General features: G+C 40.7%; 3 protein-coding genes and 1 long non-coding RNA gene across 4 annotated transcripts in view; 1 reads left to right on the top strand and 3 right to left on the bottom strand.

Annotated features, from left to right (window-relative positions):
• Positions 1–1,986: 1,986 nt before the first annotated feature.
• On the bottom strand, positions 1,987–3,475 carry LOC124291493. Its single transcript, XM_046728482.1, has 2 exons — positions 3,417–3,475; positions 1,987–2,903 (listed from the first exon to the last, which is right to left on the bottom strand). Exons 1-2 carry the CDS (start codon positions 3,443–3,445, stop codon positions 2,585–2,587), a joined length of 348 nt encoding a protein of 115 aa, XP_046584438.1. The 5' UTR covers positions 3,446–3,475; the 3' UTR covers positions 1,987–2,584.
• Positions 3,446–9,796, bottom strand: LOC124291498 (proprotein convertase subtilisin/kexin type 5-like). The gene is made up of 5 exons (XM_046728483.1): positions 9,775–9,796; positions 4,418–5,625; positions 4,172–4,289; positions 3,553–4,021; positions 3,446–3,460 (listed from the first exon to the last, which is right to left on the bottom strand). The coding sequence occupies exons 2-5, from the start codon at positions 5,544–5,546 to the stop codon at positions 3,446–3,448; spliced, it is 1,731 nt and encodes a 576-aa protein (XP_046584439.1). The 5' UTR covers positions 5,547–5,625; positions 9,775–9,796.
• LOC124291488 overlaps positions 9,795–25,074 on the top strand; it is a 40,958-nt gene continuing 25,678 nt past the window's right edge. Inside the window, exons 1-4 of the mRNA XM_046728478.1 lie at positions 9,795–9,863; positions 15,685–16,263; positions 17,369–17,422; positions 17,586–17,716. Coding sequence (XP_046584434.1) covers positions 15,693–16,263; positions 17,369–17,422; positions 17,586–17,716 — 756 coding nt within the window. The 5' untranslated portion in view covers positions 9,795–9,863; positions 15,685–15,692. The remainder of the gene's footprint in view (positions 9,864–15,684; positions 16,264–17,368; positions 17,423–17,585; positions 17,717–25,074) is intronic.
• LOC124291497 lies at positions 12,744–19,159 on the bottom strand. The gene is made up of 3 exons (XR_006902228.1): positions 19,150–19,159; positions 18,741–18,742; positions 12,744–12,831 (listed from the first exon to the last, which is right to left on the bottom strand). It is a non-coding gene; the product is annotated as an uncharacterized LOC124291497 (long non-coding RNA).

Here is a 25,074-nt window from a genome sequence, read left to right as displayed (position 1 = left end):
CCCCTATCGATACTTGTTATCATTCGTGACCCACTCGTGTTATTCCGGGACAAGCCGAATACCGACTCGTGCCCCTCGATAACTCTATTCCTGTTTGATTCCAATGGTACTTAATATCACCGAAATACTCATACATTGTATTGCTGTTTTTGCTTTTTGCTTATTTATTTTAAAGAATTAAACCTCCTTGATACAGCTAAAAGAAAGAGAAAAACTTATTTGTTATAGACATATTCTGACGTAATTATTGCCAGATGTTCACCTTATATTTCGAATTATATTTCTGAAAAGGGTTTAATAATCACAAATGGGATTTGTTTTATTGGTACTTTCAATGCGACGATACATATTTTTCATGATTTATTGAACAATAACATAATGCCATAAACAATTTAAGTAGTCAGGATTATTGGTATCAAAGCACGGCAACCATTACGCGCGTTCTGACTGGTCTGTCGTATTTTCGCACATAACAAGCATTGAGTGGGGACGAGTTTTCTTGGAGGTTACGGAAAGGGGCGAGTGGTGACGAATGGTGGGGGACGAGTCTTCTTGGAGGTTACGGAAAGGGGCGACTGGTGACGAATGACTTGTTATGTGCGAAAATACGACAAACCAATCAGAACGCGTGTAATGGTTGCGGTGCTTTGATAAAATAATCCCTACTACTTAAATCGTTTATGGCATTATGTTATTGTTTAACATTAAAGATGGGATTAAAGGTGAGAATGTTTGCATATCAGATCGACAAGGCATTAAGCAAGCTGACAGTCGTTCTTGGAGCACCGTGGTGACAGGAGACAGCCACGTGGGTTTGTTTACATCTGGACCCGGAAGCAACACTAGTCCAAGGGAGAGCACTCTACATGTAAACAGAGAACGAGAATGAACAGAAAGTCGAGACCAATCATGCCGTTTCCTATCCTGGAATATTGAAGGACTACATAAATATTTAAGTTCTTCTGAATATGCTGGTTTAAACCTTATTGCTCCGTATATGACATCATTGCCTTCTGTGAATCCTTTGTGAGGCGTGAGCAAGATTTTGAAAACTTTCTGTCCAGTTTTAGATCATATAACTGTGTTAGACCTATGGCTAAAAGTCTTGGTAGATATAGCGGGAGTGTTACAAGATATGTACGTGAATGGCTTGTGGAAAGTAGCATTATCAAGCGCTTGTTTAGTTCATTCGAGGATACGATCGTGTTTCTCTTTAGAACAACAGAACTTGGTTTTATACTTTGTTGCAATACAGTTACTTCAATGAAACATTCTACATTAAGGCTCTATATCATTTATCTGTGCACCACTGGCATACACCCATACACAATGGGAACGGGGAGCCTGAAAGTATGGTGTAACAGCAACTAAGAAGACGATGTCGCACACAATGAGCTATTATGAATTTTATGATTTACGCACTTAGACAGAAACCTTCCAGTCAATATATCACAATATGTATTGCAATATCTCTTGAATTATTGCAATATATCGCAATATGAGAATCGGGGCAATATCCAGCCCTAGGGTGGCGTCTTGTGCTAGATCTCCACCATTATCAATGTAAAGATATACAATATTAAGATAAATAAGATTCGAGTCATCACGTAAGAGGCGACTAACGGAATCGGGTGGTCAGGCTCGCTGACTTGGTTGACACATGTCATCGTATCACAATTGCTTAGATCGATGCTCATGCTGTTGATCACTGGATTGTCTGGTCCAGACTCGATTATTTACACACCGCCGCCATATAGCTAGGATATTGCTGAATGCGGCGTAAAATTAAACTCACCTACTCACTCGAGTCATCACTAAAACAAATGATGTCCGAGGTGGATACACGTTGAGACAATGAATGCTGTTGTAAGGTTACAAGGAAGAAGAGAACACTGTGAGACCCCACGTCCAGCTATGTCCACAGTCCCACTCTTCATAAACGGTGTTGTCTCATCAAAATAAAACTTACCATAGATTAAAACGAAGTTTTGACATTAAAATATTTTATTTTCTCAAAAGTACAAGAAGTGAAACAACTTTATGCTAAGTAAGTGAGTCCTACAAGCATTATTCAGTTAACAAACAGACACACTCCTATGGATTTATATTTATCAATTATGGTACGATGCGAAAGGTCTGTTTTAGAAGTGAAATTATTTCGAAAGATTATATACATGTAGTATGAACATTTGAAAACATTGATGGCCATCAGATATATGTAAAACTGAATGTCAGCTGAAGGGAAATCTTTATTTAACATTTTTACAGCAGTTAATAGATGGGCCAGATCACATTTTTAGAAGCAACATTTAAACAGGTAAAAGAACAATGATGAGAACAAACAAACACAAGAGTATAGAGATGCTAATCAAAGAAGCCGAAACGCTGTGACTGGAGGGGAAGGCAAGTTATCAATGTCAAACTGTAAAGTTGGGACAGCATCCATGTTTTGCCTAATTATATCAAATGCACATTTTCTGAGGATGGTAAAAGTAATTTTATTACTAAGATAATAATGCATATTCAGTGGCGTATTCAAGCCATAACCGACATTACCAACCAGTCTTTCACTGTTGTGACAAATTCAGCAAGTTCCATCACCAAATAAGAAAGCATCATCAGCCTGCTGGATCAAAGGGTCGTCTTCTGATGTTGCTTGCAGCAGAGGCACGTCGTCGTCGTCGTCTCTTTGTGGATGGACAATCACATTATAAGAACAGTTCGCAACTCCATGACAGATGTCCACATCATGAGGGTTATTTCGGTGATCTTCCAATGGGAGCATCTCTTCATCGGAATTAAATTCCATGTTTCCTTCATACGGATCAGCGTTGTCTTGCTGTTGTCTAGGGTGATGGTCCGACGTAACACAAGTCCACCATGTCACATTCTCTATAAGTGAGCTGAAATTATAAATTGTGCAACAATTTTACATAACCCCCTCATAAAGTGATAATCATTTTATAATGTACGTATGGTTTAAATTCGCATGCAAAACTGAAGTTTAACACATACACACACAGAATCATGTATACAGTGAAACGAACACATTCATCATGTGCAATCAGTTCGTTGTCAAATGGTGGAATGCATGAACAAAAGAGCAATGACATCAGTCAGAAGGACTCATTGCACAAACTTATAACAGTGCAACTATGGCACAAATGTAAAGCACCTTTCTCCCTAGTGTACAGCACACAGTTACAAACACACTATAGTAACAAAAAGCAAAATACAAGTAAAATAAGGCTGAAAGGGATAACAAAGATTGAGATATGGGATGAAAAGAAACCATTTTTTCAACATTTTCCATGTCATTCTTCTTTTTAAGATGAATTTTAAGGCCAGGAAGATGAATTTTTAATTAACAATAGTCAATTGCTTTTTAACATTGCATAATATGCACTTGTACTTACCTGTTCTCCTTGAAGCTTCGCCGGTGCATTCATAAGCCTTGATTCTTAGGAATTGTACATCATGCAGAAACAGACCCATCGTCACCATCAACAGAATAAATGACACACCTATAATTGCATAATAATTACTCATTACGGGTTGACAAATGTAATCTGTGAAACCAGCACTGCCAGATGGGCACGTTGGCACACAACTACCATTGAAGAGATAGAATTTCTTCTCCAGACAATCATTATCATCTATGCATGTGGCCTGATAACTGTAGGTTTCTGATGGACAAATGGAGTAACAGTTCTTGTCCTTTCTGTTCGGTGCTTCTTTGGGGCAGGAGGATAAACAGGATCCATTGTATAAGACATTTTGGCAGTTGTAATTATTTAGGCAGTCAGAACCTTTAGCGAAAAATCCTGTCGGACATTTGGACAGACAATTTCTAGAATGTACGTATGGAGCGAAAGAAGGGCATGTAGGTAAACAAGATCCATTGTACATGACCGCGTCTTTCATCGTTGGGCATTCGGATGGAGAAACGCATTTGTTGCCTGGAAATATGCTTGTGTTGTGAGGACATTCCAAGATACACGTGTTATGTAATCTATATGGAAATGTTGATGGACACTCATGTAGACATTTGGATTCATGCACAAAGTTCCCTCGCACCCTGCACTCTTGATAACTTACACACTTCATATCAGGCAAACTGGCTGTTTCCCGTGGGCAGGTTTGGTAGCAGTGGCTTGACCTGGTGTATGGAGATTCTTTTGGACATGCTGCTGTACATGTTCTGTTGAACACCATCTTCTTCAGCTTTACACATTCAGATTCGCTAATGCACTGGAACTGCCCTGGGGTAGTGACAACAAAGTCTTTAGGACAGACAGGGTAGCAGTGGCCTGACCTGGTGTATGGAGATTCCTTAGGACATGCTGTTGTACATGTTCTGTTGAACACCATTCGCTAATGCACTGGAACTGCCCTGGGGTAGTGACAAAGTCTTTAGGACAGGCAGGGTAGCAGTAGCCATTGGCTAGATACGGCGATCGTCCAGGACACTTAGATACACATGTTCCGTTGGATATAAACCTACTGCTGTGTAAACACATAGAAGAGTCAACACATTGCATGTCTTCAACTACAGTGTCATCTGGACAACTCTGTACACACATTCCTTGGTGGTTTAAAGGTGCTTCATGTGGACAGGAGTCAACACAGGTATTGTTGAATATCACCTTAAAGAGGCCACGTGTAGATATGCATTGTTGTAAACCTATGCATGTTTCATTATCCAACACGTAGTCCTTTGGGCATGTCGAGTAGCAGACATTATCTATTGCATGAGGGGCTTCAGCAGGACAAGCGGCGATGCATTCATTTCGGAAAATAACGCTATTCCGGCTGACACATTCAGTGACCAAAATGCAATCTGTCCCAAGAACACATTTCTCTTTCGGGCACAGTGCTGTGCATGACCCCTGGTCACTGAACATAGCTGTAGGTGGACACTCGGGAACACAGGTATTGTTGTATATGAAATGGCCCAGCTTGTCAGTACATTCCTGTTTTGATAGGCAAGCTGTTCCATTTACGGTGACAGATTTGTCAGGTGGACATGAAGAATGACAGACACCTTGTAGAATCGACTGTTTCTCAGGAGGACAAGCTTTAACACATGTTGTGTTGTCTATGAAATATCCCCTTACCACACAGTCTGATGGAGACACACAGTCGGACTTATTCGTTACAGTATCAGCTGGGCATTCCTTACGACAAACCCCATCTTTCGTGAAAGGCGCGGACGAAGGGCAGGATGGCACGCATGTACCATTAAACAGAACCTGGTTGTTGTTGGACACGCAGTATGTCCCATTCAAACAACGTGATCCTATCCTGATCGTATGTACAGGACACGTGTTGTAGCAGGTGGAAGCCTCCTGTTGGTAAAACGTCCCGGGCGGACAGGAATGCACGCATGTTCTCTCGTAGACCACAAATGACTTTCTTCGACATTCCTGTGCACTAATACAGTTGTTCCAAAGATTTGGGAAGTAAAGAGGAGCTGTTGAGGGACACCTGTATGTGCCTACTTCAACCCAACAGGACAACAAGACACACGCTATCAGAATGAACATGATTGTTACATGTGCTTCAACGGTAAGGCCAGTCAGGAACACCAGGCTACGTATAATTCCAGCATGCAAGTGTTGCTATCTGAAACACGGATAGTTTTGTTCACTTTGACGATACAAGTATCTTTTCTAATGAGAGTGGTATTTAAATTCATATATGTAACACATCAGCCATGAAACCACATATAATCATTAATATTTAAACCACCTGTGTAATAATAAGGTTCGTTCGTTACAGATGGCATAGAAGGATAAGATAATTCATTATTGCTCGTGAGGGAATTTTTATCTTACATCTGAGAGCATAAATACATGTATTTCAATTAAATACATAAAACATGATCATAATTACATACAAATGTACAAATGCATGAGAATGGAGAACTTTAACGGGTATTCAACAAAGAAATTGATAATTGGACAAAAGACATTTTATAACGCTCGGATTTGCACGCCAGTACATTATGCATACCGACGGCCAGAGGGTAAAAGTTCATGTCATTCATGCAAAACATGAGAGGAATTAGTAACAATTATTGTAGCTAAATTTAGAGCCCTTGCTCCACGAAATACATCTATTCTCTTAATGATACGATTAGTAATTTTCTCTCCTTGTTTTATAATCTGTTTAGTTTGTTTTTATTACTGAGTGAGAGGGAGCTGAACCAACACTGAATAGAGGACAGGACGATGGATTGTACACAAAGTTTATAGAAATGTTCCAAAAAAGTTGAGTTAATGCGAAAAGATCGGAGTTTCCTGAAGAAATAAAGGCAAGACTGACAGTAAATGCGATCTGTATTTTGAGAGAAATGTAATTGTCAATTATAGTTACCCGATATACTTATAACTACTAACTACTTCGACAGCATCCCCAATCATAACGACATAATTACTTGATGGTCTATTCCTTCGAAAATCAATAAGTTCCTTTGTTTTGGACACATTAACTTCAGAAAGTTTTCATTACACCACTTAAAAAATACATTTATTACTTCTTTGTATGAGTGCTCAAAGAAGACTGCTGATGACTATATCACCGCTGAACTTGAATCTAGAACAGTTAGGTTGAGAACGTAGACAATTATTAGTATACAAAGTGAAAGGTATTAGAGATAATACACATCCTTGTGGGGTAGCGGTATTAATAGATATACACTAAGTCTCGCTCTATATGCGAATTGTAAGGATCTGAACGAGTAGGAGCAAAGCACAATACGTTCAAAACACTTCACTACAATTGAAGTTAAAGAAATTAAATAAGAAAGATGAAAAATCCTCCCGGCCTCTACAAATTTGAAAAAACCCATCATCTGACAATTACAAGTCCAACATGATTTTTTTGTATAAGTCCAAAAACACCATTGTTCCAAGGAATATAATAAGCTGATATCCATAAAACGCTTCACACTTCAAAAGTTTTTTGTATAAGTCTAAATTGTTTTCATGGAAATCATGAAATATCTAAATGCCAAAAATCTGCAAATAGCAAAAGGCACCACTTTAGGTTCTGTTTGATATGTCTGCCAAATCTTGAAAGATATTGAACGGTTTCCGGAAACGAAGCCCACCCCTCATTTTTGGGACTAAATCCAAATCGTTTCCATGGAAATAAAAATCCGCAAATATTAAAAGGCACCACTTAAAGGTCTGTTTGATATAACTGTCAGGTTTCGTTGATAGGAATTGAGTGGTTGTTTTTTGGTGTGTGGTAGTCTCCGGAAACGAAATGCACCCATTTTGAGACTAAGACCAAGTTGTTTCCATGGAAATCGAAATAAATAGAAAGGCCAAAAATCTGCAAATAGCAAAAGGCACCACTTTAGGTTCTGTTTGATATATCTACCGATTTTATAGAAGGATATTGAACGTTTTTCGAGTATTGTTCCGGAAAAGAAGCGTACCCCGCCCTTTTGAATCGAGGTTTACATCGTTTCCATGAAAAAAATATAAAAATAAAATGCCCCAAATCCACAAATAGCCAAAGGCACAACATCGGGATCTATTTGATATATCTGCCAAGTTTTGTTGATAGATATTGAGCGGTTCTTGTGCTATTCTCCGGTAAAGAAATACACCACTTTTAGAGAAAAAGTCCAGACTGTTTCTCACAGAAATCGAAAAAAAATTGCCAAAATTCTGTAAATAGGAAAAGGCACCACTTTCTGTTTGATATATCTACCAATTTTGGCTAGAAAAATATTGAACGTTTTTTGAGTTATGATGCTCCGGGAAAGAAATGCTTACAGAGGGGCAGGGCAGGGCAGGGTACAATTTCGGAGTCATTGTGATCGAAGACATGTTACTGCCAAAAGAAAAAAAGGATCTGCAATGATTCATCGGATTAATGAACTTCCTTGGGAAGTACATACAAAACTTGTTCACCGTGGCTGCTCCCTTGAGACGATAAGGTAAAGTCAGGTAAGATAAGGTAAAGTCAGGTATGGTTTGGAAGGGTAGGGTAGATTAGGGTAGATTAGGGTAGGGTAGGGTAGGGTAGTGTAGGGTAGGGTAAGGTAGGGCAGCATAGTGTAGGGTAGGGTAAGATAAGATAAGATAAGATTAGGGTAGGTTATACGGTACGGTAGGTAGGGGTAAGGTAGGGCAACGCAGGGTAAAACAGGATAAGGTAGGGTAGCATAGGGCAAGGCAAGGCAAGGCAAGGCAAGGCAAGGCAAGGCAAGGCAAGGCAAGGCAAGGCAAGGCAAGGCAAGGCAAGGCAAGGCAAGGCAAGGCAAGGCAAGGCAAGGCAAGGCAAGGCAAGGCAAGGCAAGGCAAGGCAAGGCAAGGCAAGGCAAGGCAAGGCAAGATAAGGTATGGTGTGGAAAGGAAGATTATTGTAGGGTAGGGTAGGGTAAGGTAAGATACTGCTATTATTGTTATCACCCTAACTGCACACACACACACACACACACACACACACACACACACACACACACGCCGAGAATAACAATAATAGTAATGTTATGTTGGTGGGTTAAGCCTCCAAGCCTTCATCCTATCCGTTCAGTCATGCAACAGTCCACTACAAGTTGTCAGCTTTAGACTATTAGGTTAACTATGTGAGTTATAGAAACATAATAGGCACAAAAAACCAACACCTGGCCCTACGTCTACCAACACCTGCCCATACAACATCTACCAACACCTGGCCTTACAACATCTACCAACATCTGGCACTACAACATCTACCAACACCTGGCCCTACAACATCTACCAACACCTGGCCCTACAACATCTACCAACACCTGACCCTACAACATCTACCAACACCTGGCCCTACAACATCTACCAACACCTGGCCTTACAACATCTACCAACATCTGGCACTACAACATCTACCAACACCTGGCCATACAACATCTACCAACACCTGCCCATACAACATCTACCAACACCTGGCCATACAACATCTACCAACATCTGGCCCTACAACATCTACCAACACCTGGCCCTACAACATCTAGCAAAACCTGGCCATACAACATCTACCAACATCTGACCCTACATCATCTACCAACATCTGACCCCACAACATCTACCAACACCTGGCCCTACAACACCTACCAACACCTGCCCTACATCATCTACCAACACCTGCCCATACATCATCTACCAACACCTGGCCATACAACATCTACCAACACCTGGCCATACAACATCTACCAACACCTGGCCCTGCAACATCTACCAACATCTGGCCATATCACATCTACCAACACCTGACCCTACAACATTTACGAACACCTGACCCTACATCATCTACCAACATCTGACCCTACAACATCTACCAACACCTTGCCTCACAACATCTACCAACACCTGCCCTACACCATCTACCAACACCTGGCCCATACAACATCTACCAACACCTGGCCATACAACATCTACCAATACCTGGCCCTATCTACCAACCATCGGCCATACAACATCTACAAAGACCTGACCCTACAACATCCACCAATACCTCACCGTACAACATCTACCAACAACTGGCCATACAACATCTACAAAGATCTGGCCGTACAACATATACCAATACCTGACCCTACAACATCCACCAACACCTGACCCTACAACATCCACCAATACCCGGCCGTACAAAATCTACCAACACCTGGCCGTTCAACATCTTACAACACCTACCTTGGGTAGCATTAACACAGGAGAAATGTGGACGCGGGTGGATTGCAATGGGTGAAGTGAAAACGAAAGAGAAAGTAGATAATACCCGTCCTTGACAATGTTGTCCGGAAGTTGAGTCATAATTCAGAATAGATTGTCACTGCTGACGAGTGGCAAACACGACACAGTAACCAGGTAAGCGAATTGCGCTTTGTTACAAATACATGCAGTGATTGCCTTTCTTTTTGTGATACGAGAGGTCCATGAGTGTGATATGAGACACGAGCGGTTCTTATGATCTTTGGCACAGGGATCTTCGACAGGTGAAGACTGTATCGAGAGTATTATTGTCCGTTCTTGTCTTCTCAAATTTGATTCTTAGCCAATCGTAAGGATTTCGTTATCAGCGACAGGAAAAGCACAACTTGGATTTCCCAGCTCTATAAATAAGCAATTTACGGAACCTAAACCGGTTTCTGGGAATAAGTGCGACAATCCTCGATCGATACATACACGCATTTGCTGAGATTAGAGTAGTAACAATCGAATATGTCCTCACGGCCTGTCAGCAACAGAAGCACAAAAATAAACCCCAACATTCTCGTGCTTTGGCTTTGTAGAGGCACTTGTACGCCTGAATGTTAGTCTGCCATACAGATCCTGAAGCAAATATATCCAAGAAAGCCCACGCAAGTCTAGAAAATGTGGCAAGTCTGGATTTCTGAAAATGAAGAAAGTCTCAGGGCTCCTTTTCATTATATTTTAATTTTTTTACTATGAGCTTTTTTCTGTAAAAATGTACATTTCAGAGACTAGTTGTAAGTCTATATCTTCCCCATCATCGCGGGTTATTTATATCCAGGGTCCCCTCGCAGTCCGTGTCTACAGCAGATACCACAAAATGTGACACGCTACTTCTATGCAACCCTTTTGTTTAAGTCACATTCATTGTAGTCCAACCCCAAAGCGGGCGAGTCTACAAGACAGTGGTCCGATTGAAACTTAGGACACCACAATGTTTAACCTTAAAATCAAAGCTGTATATATTTTAATTTTCGTAGTGCCCAAAAAATAATGCTGACAGAGACATTTTGTGGGCACGCTGTGTTTATACATCCATGCCATCCTCCGATGTTCATGGGCGCTGATGGGACAATTGGTGTTGTTACATGCTTATGAATGTTCCACATGAAGGATCAACTTTATGGAATTTTCACCACTGTAGCTTCGTTTCCGATTCCGATGTGTGGTCGAATACACATCTCTAAACATGCCCATAAAGTTTGCGCGATTGAAGAAATAGACGTATGCTTGTTTGCTGTTTAATGCCGCATTCAGCAATATTCCGGGCGAAGGCGATTTGTACATAACCGGTCTGGACCAGCTGATGATCAGCATCATGAGCACTGGTTGGGGATGCTCTCGGATGGTAGTTCAGGATGGTGGATAATAGACGGAAGACAAAAGTCAGCGGTAGAGTTGAAGACAGCAGCAGCCATGTTTATTATGCTTGGGGAATAATAGTTGAAATGGTACATGAAATGGTAAGCACGTGACAGAACGCACACCGGGACCGAGTGACCAATATTCCCGATGTGGAGACCCGCTCTGTCACTTACACACACAGGCGGTAGTCGGACGGTGATTCTTCATCGTCGACGTAGTCGCTGGTGAGGCGACGGCCTTGGTCGACGCCCCGACTAGCCGCACAATCCGTCCGCTTCTGTCGATGATCTGGGCCCGCCTCCTCGCCTCGTTTCGTCTTCTTGACTGGTCTCCCTGACTGCGTATAGCAGTCAGGTTTTATACATAGGGGCATGACGCCACGCTGTGCAAGGTCACTGACCTATGCACATGTACATACCCGTTAATTGACTTTATTGACATTCACTGATAGCATTGGGAAGTAAGGGTCCTGTCCGTAAGTGTGTGTGTGTGTGTGTGTGTGTGTGTGTGTGTGTGTGTGTGTGTGTGTGTGTGTGTGTGTGTGTGTGTGTGTGTGTATACACTGAATGTTTGCTGAATACTTTAAATAGACAAAGGGGATAGCATTTACTTGTACTTAAGGACATATATTGAAACAAATATGTGGTTTGAATATATGAAGTTTTAGAGAAACTTATTGAATTGGTTTAGTCTATGACAATACAATGACACACGACAAGCCTGGGTTGCTGAATACCAATTCTAATACACACAAGAAGACGTAAATGCCTCCAGGGTCTTCAGGATGTTTGTATTTCAGGCCTCCATATATATACATTGAAGTTACATGCATTATACAATCACATACAGCTTGAATACACAGATGATTTTAACAGAGTATCACACTTAGATATTGCATTGTTAATGTATTGTGATACTTTCAAGTTGATGCAGTTGTCATAGAGTGAGTGAGTGAGTATGGCATAACGCCGCTTTTAGCAATATTCCAGCAATATCACGGCGGGGGACACCAGAAATTGACACATTGCACCCATGTGGGGTATCGAACCCGGGTCTTCGGCGTTGTTGTCATTAGAATTGTTGAGGTGACTTGAAGAGGCAACATGCTGGAAAATATTGTTTACGTAAATCTACGTAAGATGGACAGACGAATAAAAATGAATTTCGTTTTCAATAGATAATTTACACAATGGGCAAATTCTTTTATATCTGTCGATGGACAGATGCCTTCCTTCATGAGACTTTAAGTTTTATAGTCCTAATCTAAGTCATATTAATGAATTTCTCAACATTTTTATGTCAAATGTGATAGGTACATTTCGAGTTGGAGTAAGGTTTTAAACATTCTATAGGAATCAAACCGTAAGATATTATCTAACATTGAATGCCAGTCTTGATGAAATATCTTGATAGCTGTTTCTCGGAACTGGTGCAAACAAGGATTCACATTGCCAGGTGACTGATTTAGTCACACAAAATCATACCCGTGAGAAGATAGGAGATTTCTTACATTAGATGCCAATGTTACTTTACTCAGATCATCCAGATTAGTGAGTATAGTGTAAGTCATTATTGGCAGTCAATTTTAATGCTAACATTCAAGCAGTATTTTATGCATCTAATGTAAGAGGGATATCTCCGACATTCTCCAAATTCCATACATGTTGGTGTTGACTGTCCCACACCAAGAAACTTTTTACACGCCATTAGATATACACTGGAATCAAAATGCTGGAATCCTCATATACCGGATTCGTAGAGTAAGATAGGCTGTATTTGTGAATCAAATATTTTGGCGTCAACACTCCAAAATTATGCATAGCTGACAATAAACTAGTTAATGCCTTCTTTGCTCTTAGGCTAGTTCAGCAACCGATTTTTTTTCAAATTAATGGTTGTATTAAACATAAAACCAAGATATGTGTACTGATTTGTTACAGTTACAGATTTATAATCAAAACTACATCTTTCTCTTGCCGCCTTTTCTGAAAATTATTATATGTGTTTTATCTTGGTTCGTGGTTAAGTTCCATGTCTTTGTGTAACATTCTAAAAAAATCAATTGTGTCTGAAGCTCAAGAAATGATTCTGATAATAGAATAACATCATCGGGAAAAAATAATATCTATCAGATTTGGAAACATTTGGACACCATGATTTCCGTTTGCCATAATTTCATAATATATATCATTAATACAAAAGGAAAAGAGGATGGGGCTGAAAATACAACCTTGTCTCAAGGCAGTAAAATAAAATCAGTTATATCATTACCACAACGTAACATGCTTTCACATTCTCATACATTGCTTTCAGAAAATAAATACATTTTCCCAGAGTTACAATAACAGTATCGATCAAGTTTTGAACGATCAACAGAATCGGACGTTTTGCGAAAATCGACAAAGGCAACATTAACTTCTGCTTACGACTAGAAAGACATTTTTCTACTACGGCAAGTAGTGTAAATATATGGTCTGACGTTGATTATCTTTTCTTTAAACCTGCTTGCGATTCTGGAATAACATCTTTCACATCGTCATAACATCAGTCATACTAGCATAGTTGGCCCACAGGGTAGATGCAAGGACCAGACAATTATTCACACGAGTATAATACGAGAATTACAAGGAATCATGTACGTTGATAGAGATTCAAGTATGATTTACATCTCTATCGATAAGTACTGAAAGAGATGTTTTCCTTGGGGTTTTTATACCAAAGTTATTTTTATACTTTTGACTGGAGACGTCCGGTATTGATAAATAATTTTGTGAATTTTGACATGTTTACCCTTTCCGCCAACAGCTGGTGCCCTCACTGATCTTTAGTGGCTATTCATATATATTTGTCACAGCTATTTTCCCCGTTTCGCCAATAGGAATTAGTTCCTGAGGATAGTCAAGACTCGACATTCTTTCTCACTGGCGTTCTATATTTTTTTATCATTGGAAACTTTGGACATAGTTTCTATATACACACTCTTCATGAAACCACTACCCTAACAAGGAACAGACTTCATTCCACATAAAGGTTTCTACTGAAAATAAAACTGACCATCCTATCTCGTTACGACAAGCATGGGTTACTGAAAAACAATTCTAACGCAGATCTTCGGGGGTCGAATCATCTGTGAACAGTTTACTGTCACGGACTTGTCTTCTGAACTTCAGATGCTGTCTACACAGTCGTGCCCGACGGTGCCAAACAGTGAATCACATTTGGGAGTATGACTACTCGATAGGACCGGATATTGTGCTGTCAACCAATTGCGGAAGTTTTTAACACTAATTGGTCTCATTCCAGGAACTGAACGAGTTGACAAATAAACTGCGAATTTGATAGTACGTGCTATGTGATGTAGTATGTGATGCCTTTACTTCGTGAAAAACTGCTCATTCTTCTTCACATCTAATAAGTACTGGCAGATTAGCACAAGAAAATGTCATCATCATGGCCTTAATGCCAGTGTCAAAGGTGTTACGACGTAAATTGTAATAAAATACAATTTGCGTTTTTAATACAATTTTCGTCGTAACAAAGGGTCTTGGATTTAAGGGGCTCCACCCAACGAAAACAAGTAAATACATTTATAGCTATGAATAAGATCCATCAGCAAGGGCCCATTTCACAAAGCGACCGTAGCGCTAAGGTGATGGTAACTCCCATACTTTAACATAGACTAACATAGTCGTAGCGCTACGATCGTTTGTGAATCGGACCCCTGGTCACTATCAAGCATTGAGACATGAGGCCACTGAGTTTAATTTACACATTGGCAGTATTTCGGCCATATCGTGATGTGAGAGAAAAATAGATCAATGACATTTATATTTCAACAGTATCCTGTATAAAATCCTGTGGTCGGAGGACAGTATAACAACTAGACTCTCACAAAGTTTTTACATCTAGTTCCGGGGTTTATGGAATAAATATTGAATTATTATTGACAAATACAGTATAAAAACGGGGCAAGAGATCGCTAGTAACCAAAAATAGGCAATCATACAAGGGACACGTGAGGACTTACAATACTCCTGCTTCCTGTACGGCTTTTCAGCAGGTTTTATACCATCCCTTCAACTGCAGTGTCAGCGTAGATGTGTTGAGTGCTGCTTTGGCTGTAGCAGCATCCACTGTGAAGACAGTTTAAATCCAGTTTAGGCCCCTTCAGGGAGTAAGCGTACTGTTGGTCCCCAAGGGCCCTGTTATGGTGATCTAACTTCAGCTGATTGTAATCTACAGCCCGTTTTTATGTTGTATTGTTTTCTATAGTGTATCTTTTTATAACAGCATGCTGATATTTATTATCTATTATACTCCAGTAGCCTTACTGTCCATTTTCATTTTCTGAACTGATATATTTTAAGGATTTAATTGTTTTCGTCACCATATGGTTGAAATATTGCCGATGTGACGCTAATTATTAACTCACTCACTCACTCACACGTATGATGTGTCTGACCAGATGGAAACAGGTGAGCATCAGAGTCAATAGCGATATCATATAACACTGTGCAAGTGTTATTTAAGCCCGTTTTGTTGGCAAAAAATTCTTCGTTTACCCTTGCAGATATAGCAATGGCCACATCGAGTGATGTCGATACCCTGATCCAGTTGGAAGAAGATGAGGAGGAGGACTTTGAGCTGACACAGCGTCGTATAGAGGCTGAGAGAGCTGCTAGGGAGGAAGAAGCGTTCAAAAGAAACACCCTCCATCTTGACATCCCCCAACTTCCAGACGGAAAAACACACCATCTTTTCATTTCCCACAGCAACGACCCTCCAGAAGAAGAAGCATGGGCAGAGGAACTGGTCAACACCATGGAACGAGACTTCGGCTTGAAATGTCTTTGGCCAAAACGAGATTTCACTCCTGGCCATGATGTGGGATCTTTGATTCAGACAGGAATCATGTCGTCCATGAAAGTTGTCTTCGTTCTGTCCCCTGCTTCCATGGAAAGCCGATGGTGCCTATATGAGCAGAATTTTGCTTTTGGCATTTCTGTTGAAACTAAGGAAAATCTAATCATTCCTGTTATGTTGAGCCAGTGCGACTTCCCAGGCATACTGAAGACACTGAATTATATTGATGTACCTGCTGGAGAGGACTATGCCTTCAAAATCCGTCGATGCTTTGACGAAGACATACGTACGTACAATGTGTTTTCTCAGTTGCACATTCATCACAAAATTCAAGTCCTTTCAGAGATTATTTTTCTTATTATGATGGGATGAGGATTTAAACACCTCTATGGGCTTACTCAAGTTATAACCGGAAGGTCAGTTTAATGTTGAAAGATGTGCAAATCGGAGATGTTCATCATTTCGAACTGACAATCCATTGAGAATAATCAGAGCATATCTGGGATTTGAATCCTAGATGGGCAGCCAATGGCAGGAAACCTATATTTACTCAACAATTGCAGCTCCTAATATGTAAGTTTGCCTTAGGTGATTCAGGTACTCCAAAATGTGACAAGCTTCTCCTTCCATGGCAAGCATCTTGAGGGCATGAAGCTACGTTAACTGCACAATCCTCAATGTATCTGTAATGCTTCACCGTCAAATGTTTTGAAGAAGGCCTCCTTCTCTTATTGAATTGTATAAGGCTCCGAATCACCCTCGTGTAGATCTTATATAAGGACAACTAGCCTATTTCGAAACTTCTAGAGCGATCAATCCAGCCACGTTGGTTGTTTGCAAAACATCTGCCTGCTCGCGAACTTATACTAACACTTCTATCATTTCGTTTCACTTAATACTTTGCTCAGAAAAAAACCCCATTTAAATAGTTTAATTTTTTAGGTAAAAGTTCAAAAGGTATGTGTGAATGACAACTTTCGCGATTTGGTAAACTGTGTTCTGATTGGTTAATTGAAAAGGTTAGCTGAAGATCTACTAGGGTTTGTTAAACTCAGTATAGCAATGTAACGAATAATACTGAGCCTTATTTAACTTAGACTGACTGACACTGATAATATTTATGGCTAAAATATGTATCTATCTTTAAACCGCGTTAATTGTCTTTATCTGAAACAAGGTCTTGTGTCCTTTAGGATATAACAATAAAACTAAAACTCGCTCACTCACTTTATATGGAAGCTCCATACTGTCTACATTCAGTTGAATCGCGATCATCGGGTCGTCGTCCGTCGTCGTCTGACAAGTAGGACTATTGCCAGATTTGATTCATTTACAATGTGTGTTAACATTGTCAGCCTCCGTTTCTTGTAATTGCATTTTATTCTTTCCAGGCGCTTTTGACTATCTTGTTCCGGAAATGATGAAACATTGGAAAAACGAAATAGGTAAGGAAAATCAGCCCAAAATGTAAAGGTGTATGTAACCAGCGTGTAGATTAGTATGATTTCAACAGAAATCGTGGCTCACTGTTTAAAATTTTGGTGTTTGAAAGTTGTATCGGTAATGTCAAACTGTAACATTCAATAATATCATTTCTTAATTTTCAAGGGCCTAAAAATGGAACTGTTGTCAAGATACTTGGAGAAAAAAATGTGAAATCCATCTGGAGGGCACCAGCCTGGTCTTTTCGAGATCTCGAGCAGCTCCAACGCTACCAGCTTCGCCAACTTGGAAGCAAGGTATAGAAGTTATGTTTATAACGAACACACACGTAATAAACGAACTATTTTTACAGCCACTGGCTGTATATTTTAGGCGACATGCGTATAACAACTACAGTTATGACGAAATTAGTTTGTTATATTTATGATATGATACGATACCCGTGATAATCCGGCCTAGAACTGATCTTCAGCAATCCATGCTTGTCGTATGAATTATTTACAGACTGCCGCCATATAGCTGGAATATTGCTGAGTGCGGCGTCAAACATAAAACAAAACAACTCATTATTACATCATGCCGCGAGTGAGTGAGTTTAGCTTTATGCCGCACTCAGCAATATTCCAGCTATATGGCGGCGGTCTGTAAATAATGGAGTCTGGACCAGACAATCCAGTGATCAACAGCGTAAGCATCGATATGCGCAATTGGGAACCGATGACATATGTCAACCAAGTCAGCGGTACTAACCACCCGATCCCATTAGTAGTCTTTTACGACAAGCATGGGTTACTGAAGATCAATTCTAACCCGGATCTTTACGGGCTCATGTCGTGAATAGTATACATAATGGCGGTACGGGATCACACCCCTTCATCAAGCCCTTTTGGCCCAATTCCGTTCCCAATTCTGTTCCGAACCACATGGACATCGATCGAAGTCTGAGCTCTTATTAAAGGTAATGTGTATATTTGGTTAATACTATTACTGGTGTTTTTCAGATTTAAAAAAATAATAATTAAATCTTAAAAAAATATATTTATTTTATTTTTATTTATTTTTTATAGCAGCTACTACCAATTCATATCAAGGAAACAACTTATCGTTAATCTCCTACTTTTTCCCTTTTTTGGGGTGGTGGTGTTGGTGGTGTTGGTAATGAATGTTTAAGGGGCTTGCTGGGAATTTCTTTCCTCTTCTTCACTAATGGCAGTGTTTCTTCTGCGTTTTCGTTCAAATCACTTGTTTCATCGAGTTCTATTTTGTGAGTTCCAATAGCACTAACCGAAACTCTTCTTCAGTTATCTTACTATCACACACTGCTGTCGAGATATGATCATCGATAGTATTCAAGTTCACTTTGGCTGAAACTGTCGTGCTTCAATGCCTTCTTTTGCACCCAGCGACAAAAATATGTTAAGAGCTATTCCAGCTAACCTGGAGACTCCTGACACTATTTCCATGCCGAGTACGATAGGTGCGGCCACGCCAAGCCCAATGCTGTCTAATAATAGTGTAGTGTCAACTCCGTCGTGAGCATTCACAGCTCTATGGTACTTCTTATATAATATACTGTAAGTCATTAAAAACGCAATTGGTATTTGTTGTCCCGAAACTTACCAAAGTTCTATTGAAGATTTTTTCCTGCCATACAGAGGATGTAGGGATAAAAGGCTGTTATTCTGGCCCATTTCGAGTTCGAGTCCCGGAGCATTCCTCTCACATAAACTTTGATACTTAAAACTGAACCTTTGACATTTCTCGTTAACACAACCACATTCATGAAACACGTTGTGCACATGCATTACCTGCACCCAGGCCCTATAAAAGCACAAGGAATTGTGGAACTCAATCACTTTGAGAAAATGCCACACTTGACACAAGACGAAAGGATTCAGGTTATCGGTATGGTCAGCCAAGGTGCTTCAGATGTAATGATTGCCAGGCACTTTAATGTGCATCCATCCACTGTAAGTCGACTCAGACAACGTTTTCGGGCTACCGGACGTGTTGCTGATCGTCCGCGACCTGGTGCACCACCTGTGATAACAGCTTGACAAAACCGCAAAATCCGAGTTTCACACTTGCAAAATCGGTTCCAAACAGCTGATGATTAGGCAAGGAGGACAATTGGGACAAGTCAACGTCATTTCAGCGCCCAAAAGGTGCAAGGACGCCTTGCTGCCTTCAACATCCGGTGTCGTCACCCGTACCGTGGTCCAACCTTATTGCATCGCCACAGACTTGCCAGACAGCGATGGGCAGCAAATGGGGCCAATCTTAGCAACAGGACATGGCCAGATGTCATTTTTTCAGATGAATCCAGGTTTAACTTATCCTTTGCAAATGGACGTCAACAGATTTATCGACGTATAGGAGAAAGACTTGCGCCAAACTGTCCTTGAACATGATTGTTTTGGAGGGGGTGGTGTCATGATCAGACCACAGGCCATCAGAGGCTGCAGACCATCCAACAGCTGTTCCTGAGAAATGTGTGTCTTTCAATGCCCCAAAGACTGCGAGCATGTCTTGCAGCGCACGGTGGACACACACGAAATTGACTGCAAGTGACCCCTCCTTTGTTTGATGTCGTTGTTGCGTCACTGATGTTGTTGTTGACTGGACATTTTCAGATGAAATTATTCACAGATGTTCACTTCAAACATATCTGCCAGTTAGGTTTATATATGTTGAAATTAGTGTGAGTAAAGAAAGTATGAATGTCAAATTGCGTTTTTAATGGCTTACAGTATATGAAACTGAATCACTCCTTTTGCAAGATGATGTTTGAAGTCGCTTATTTGATGCAACGAAATCAACTTTTTAACTACATCATTGACTGCCGGGCATAATCCCATCTTAAAACATAAGTTTATGAAATAGCCTTCAAATGTTTATCTGACAATCTTTCATTAATAAACTTAAAAGTGATTAAGTTGACATTAACAATTGAGGAGACATATTGAGTCTTCAATAACAACGATCCCCTGAAGGCTTGTAAAGGTGGTTGTTCCTGGTCGTATATGAATATGACAACGTTGTGTTATATGTTTTTGCACCCATCGTAATTATAACCCATTGACAAGTTGAAAGTCTTCTGTTGGTACACCTAAAAGAAAAACTTTAATAAAAAGTGTAGAGCTTTGTACCGCATTATACCATGTATCTTGGGGAAAATCATACAAGTCACTAATCATTTATATTTGTTACTGCCTGTTTTATCTAATATTGTTGTTAGGTACGTTATTTTTTTTATAGGAAGAAAAGACCCGATAAAAGTCCTATTAATGTTTTTTTCAAGTAAATATCCATCATCATCGAAAACAAGATATGGGTAGGTAAAGGTAATATTGATTATCCAGTCGAGTTTAGGTTCAAGTATAACTTGTCTTCACTTGTAAACGTTGTTTTTTAAGTGCAGTTCGTATAACTTGTCTTCAGTACCGGGTTCATCAAATCCTTGCGTGTCACCGACATCGGAGAGTGCTGTGGCAGTGCTAATTCTAAGGTCCATTATTCTTTTAATTATGAAATAGTTTTCAATTGATTTACTGACAATCTATCAACCGTAAACTTTAGGCTGATTAGATGTTTATAATCATTCCAAACAAATGCCCGTACCCTAGTACTCTATGTCATTTATCAAGCTCTGAAGCACTCATAAAAAAATATCGAACAAGTCACACCCACCGATCCAGAACAAAGTTTCACGTAAAGACCCGATATAAGTCCTGTTATGTTTTATTTCAAGAACATAAAGACTGCGGTTTGGGTTTTGTGGTTGGTCCATATATACGATGGGAAAACGAATGCTCCCTGATATACAGAGGCCATGACGCAAAGGAAAGATTTCTGACCTACCTACAACATGAAGAGATAATAATAAGGAAATGCGCATTACGAAGGACGACTGCTGGAGTGGGGGTGATGGGGAAAGAGACATTGTACACATGTGGGGAAGGATGACTGGAGAGCTCATTAGAAATCCAAGGGTTGTCACGAGTGTCAACAACCCCTAAACGGTAATTCCATGAGATATCATTACCACATCACGGGTCATTACAGAGGAGCCGCCCACAATGCATGTAACTTAAAGGTTAGAATAACCCCCCAAAATAATACCTACCCCGTTGTGTTTCATAATCTCAGAGGTATTGATGCTCACTTAATCATGCAGGCCATCTCGAAACTGCCCGTGTAACTTAACGTGCATCCCCAATAACATGGAAAAACATATATCATTCTCATAAGAGGGTCTAAAAATCAGAGACAGCGCCCAATTTCTGCTATTGTCCCTCGACAGTATAGTGAATGCGAACAACCTTCGCTATAAGGAATCAATACACCAACGAGTCAACTCGACCTTTGTTTCTGAGGATGATGTCTACCCATACAAATACATGGATGATTGGTTTAGATTCACTGAAACGAAAGTACCTCCCATCAAATGTTTTACACTCACTTAACCAAATCGAATATATCACAGGATGATTACGACCACGCCCTCAACATATGGGATAAACTAGGCTGTATGACTTAGGCGACTACCACAATTTATGCTTGAAAACTGACGTCCTGCTACTAGCTGATCTGTTTGAAATACAACTAGACCCAGCATGGTATTACTCCAGCCGCAGTCCCTTGGGATGCATTGCTCAAAAAGACCGGTGTAGCACTGAAACTTTTGACGCATTATGATGTGAATCTATTTATAGAGATAGGTCTACGAAGTGGCATTTCGATGGCTGCGAAACGGTATTCGAAGGCTAATAATAGATATGAGGAAGTTTATGACCCTAGCCAGCCGTAGAAGCACATTTTTTATCTCGATGAAAAACATTTGTACAGATGGGCTAAGAGTCAGCCTTTATACCCACTGGGTGATTTGAATGGATCACCTTCAACGTTGACGTTATAGCATTCCACCGGATTTAAACAAAGGCTACGTACTCAAAGTTATTTTTATTATTAATGGATATTTACATAGCGCACATATCCACGCACTAGTGCATGCTCAAGGCGTTGGTATTTTTTCCCTCGATAATTGGTTGTGAATCTCAACAGCACATCAATCTCAACTCCTTGGGGACCATACAACTCTTGCAGCCACAAGGTGCACCGAGTTATTGCGGCTTTCCCACCCTTACAAGGTACCATTCAAAGCTGGGTGGAGTGACACATAGTCACAGTACTTTGTCCAAGTTTACTGCACGTTGTACTACCCGCAACTAGGTGTTTGCACGTATTCATGTGGCCACCATCTGGTCATTTACCAGCAGATTCGTGGGTTCTGTTAAGTGCACTGCAGGGCTGTGTACTGTACTCTAGGGTTGTGACAACACTGAAAGAGACTGTACACAACGTTGACTCCAAGGTTTTTAAACCTGGTCACAGGTGGGCTCCTCAATGTACCCTGGCGCCTTAGCCAGCTTGCCATCTAAGTTGACTTAGAATATCCCATTGAATTACACAAATCGCACAACAGTTATCCACTCGCTCTAGAACGATTAATGGTCAATACAGACTGGATGTCTGAATGTTAATGAAACTTATTGGGAAATAATAAATTAGCCAACTTGAAAAAACCTGTATCAGACTTGTTGGATAAAGTGAAATACATCGTTCATATCGTAACTTGCACCTGTACTTGTCATTGGGTATGAAACTTAAGAAAATACACAGAGATCTTAAGCTCGATCAAAGTCCTTGGATGGAGCCTTACATTAGAATGAAGCCGGATTTGAGAAAAAAGAGATTAGGGATTTTGAAAAGAACCTGTATCAACTGATGAACAATTCCGTGTTTGGCAAAATGATGGAAAATTTAAGGAACCGTGTGGATGTGAAGTTAGCCAGGAAGAAAGACTTTGGAAACTGATAGCGAGCCCAGCCTTTAGCAGAAGTAAAATACCATGGCGACTTAGTGGCACATGAATATTCAACAGACGTGGGTATGAGTATTCTTGGCTTATGGTGACAGCAATATGGTGACAGATGCGAGCTGCTGTATACCGACACCAATTCAATGTTGATGGAAATTCAAACCAAGGACGTGTATCAGGACCTAGCGAAGAAAATACACATGTACGATACAAGCAATATCCAAGATCCCGTGTTGCACAGGCAAGTGAACAACGGTTCTTGGTAAAATGAAAGATGAAACTGCCGGACCCCGATTACGGAGTACGTCGGATGAAGGCCTAAAAATGTATTCCACCTAGAAAGTTGACAGGGGCGAGATAAGAAAGGCTGAGTGTGTGAAGAAACACTTCCTGAGAAAACAAATCAAACACCGAGGGGGCACAATTTGTAATTCCTCTCTGATGAACCCTATCGGTTGCCCATCTTTCAAGTAGTACAATTTCGGTTCGCCGTCTTTGTTGTCGACTAAATCAACTTGGTACATTTTCATGGACCATATTGGATCGGTGGCACATATTCACCCAGCTGGTACAGGTACCTCACGCTGACCCGGTCCGGTAATATTTTTTCCGATCAACGTGCTGCTGCTGCTGATTCGGCGGTGAGGGATTTCATTTGGATGGCTTCGACTAGTCTGGTGACTTCGTTGTTGATGGCATCCACCACTCGCAGCAAGCATACAACCGATTCCATCTTTCTGTTTTCGGGATGGATTGAATCCTGCCAGTACTGGTGCAAGAACAGGCATTTGGCCAAGGTGCGAAAAAACCTCTCAACAATGGCTTGGCTGCGGTGGGCTCTGGCCGCGCCGCTTCAAACCTGGATTTGGCCAGCAGCTTCGACACGGCTCCCATGAACTCGTGTTTGGGATTGACTTGCAAGGCCACATGGTCAAGCGACTGCATTTGTAGATGCGTTCTAAGGCTTTGCCGACTTTGTTCGAATCTTTCGTCGTCAACGGTTCAGCTTCTTTGTAGCGACTGGCGACGTCCACGACGGTCAGGGCATACTTGTAGGTTTTACATCTCACCCTGTCATGCGGGAGAAACAGGAGGTCGGCATGATGGATGCGATTCGGTGTTGAAATGTGGAACTTTCTTCTCGGGATGGTCCGAGGCGCCGGCAGGTAGACTTGCCAGAGAGCTTGTTTTTTAGGCCAAGCTTTGGCTTTCTCTTCGGAGACTCGAGCGGCTTTGGCGAGTTTCGGGATGGCGGCCGCGCCTTTCAAGTATCCGCTTGGACTGTAATAGATTTTTTCCATGGTTTACGTATTTAGGATATTTTAAAAAAATTTAATATGCGAGTGTGTCCGTACGCGTAAGTATTTACACTGTCGATGGCGATCCATTGTTTGGTATCCATGGGCGACAGTGACGTCTTGTTCGTCATCAGTCTGTAGATCCTGTGTCCGTTGCTTCTCAAACTGTTCATTCGATGTTTAAACGATTTATTCTTGAACAGGGCTTCCTTGAATCTGGCATGCTTGAAGTGTTTTTTCACCATGTGTTTTTTCACGCCTTTCGCCTTTCTGATTTCGTCATCGTCTGCTTTTTAATGGAATACATTTTGGGTCTTAACACAATGTATTCCACGATTGGCGTGCCTGTGCATTTGTCCGTCATCTTGCCGAGCGCTTTTTTGTTGGCTTGGTCATGAATCATGTGTTCTTTCGGATAGTCACTGGTGTCATACAGGTGCATGTGTTTCGACATGTCTTCATACACGTCTTCGGT

The sequence above is a fragment of the Haliotis rubra genome, unplaced genomic scaffold (genome assembly GCF_003918875.1).
Source record: "Haliotis rubra isolate DU_JTF1 unplaced genomic scaffold, ASM391887v1 Scf493, whole genome shotgun sequence".
In the NCBI taxonomy this organism is placed as follows: Eukaryota; Metazoa; Mollusca; class Gastropoda; order Lepetellida; family Haliotidae; genus Haliotis; species Haliotis rubra.
This window is presented reverse-complemented; position numbering and strand designations above follow the sequence as displayed.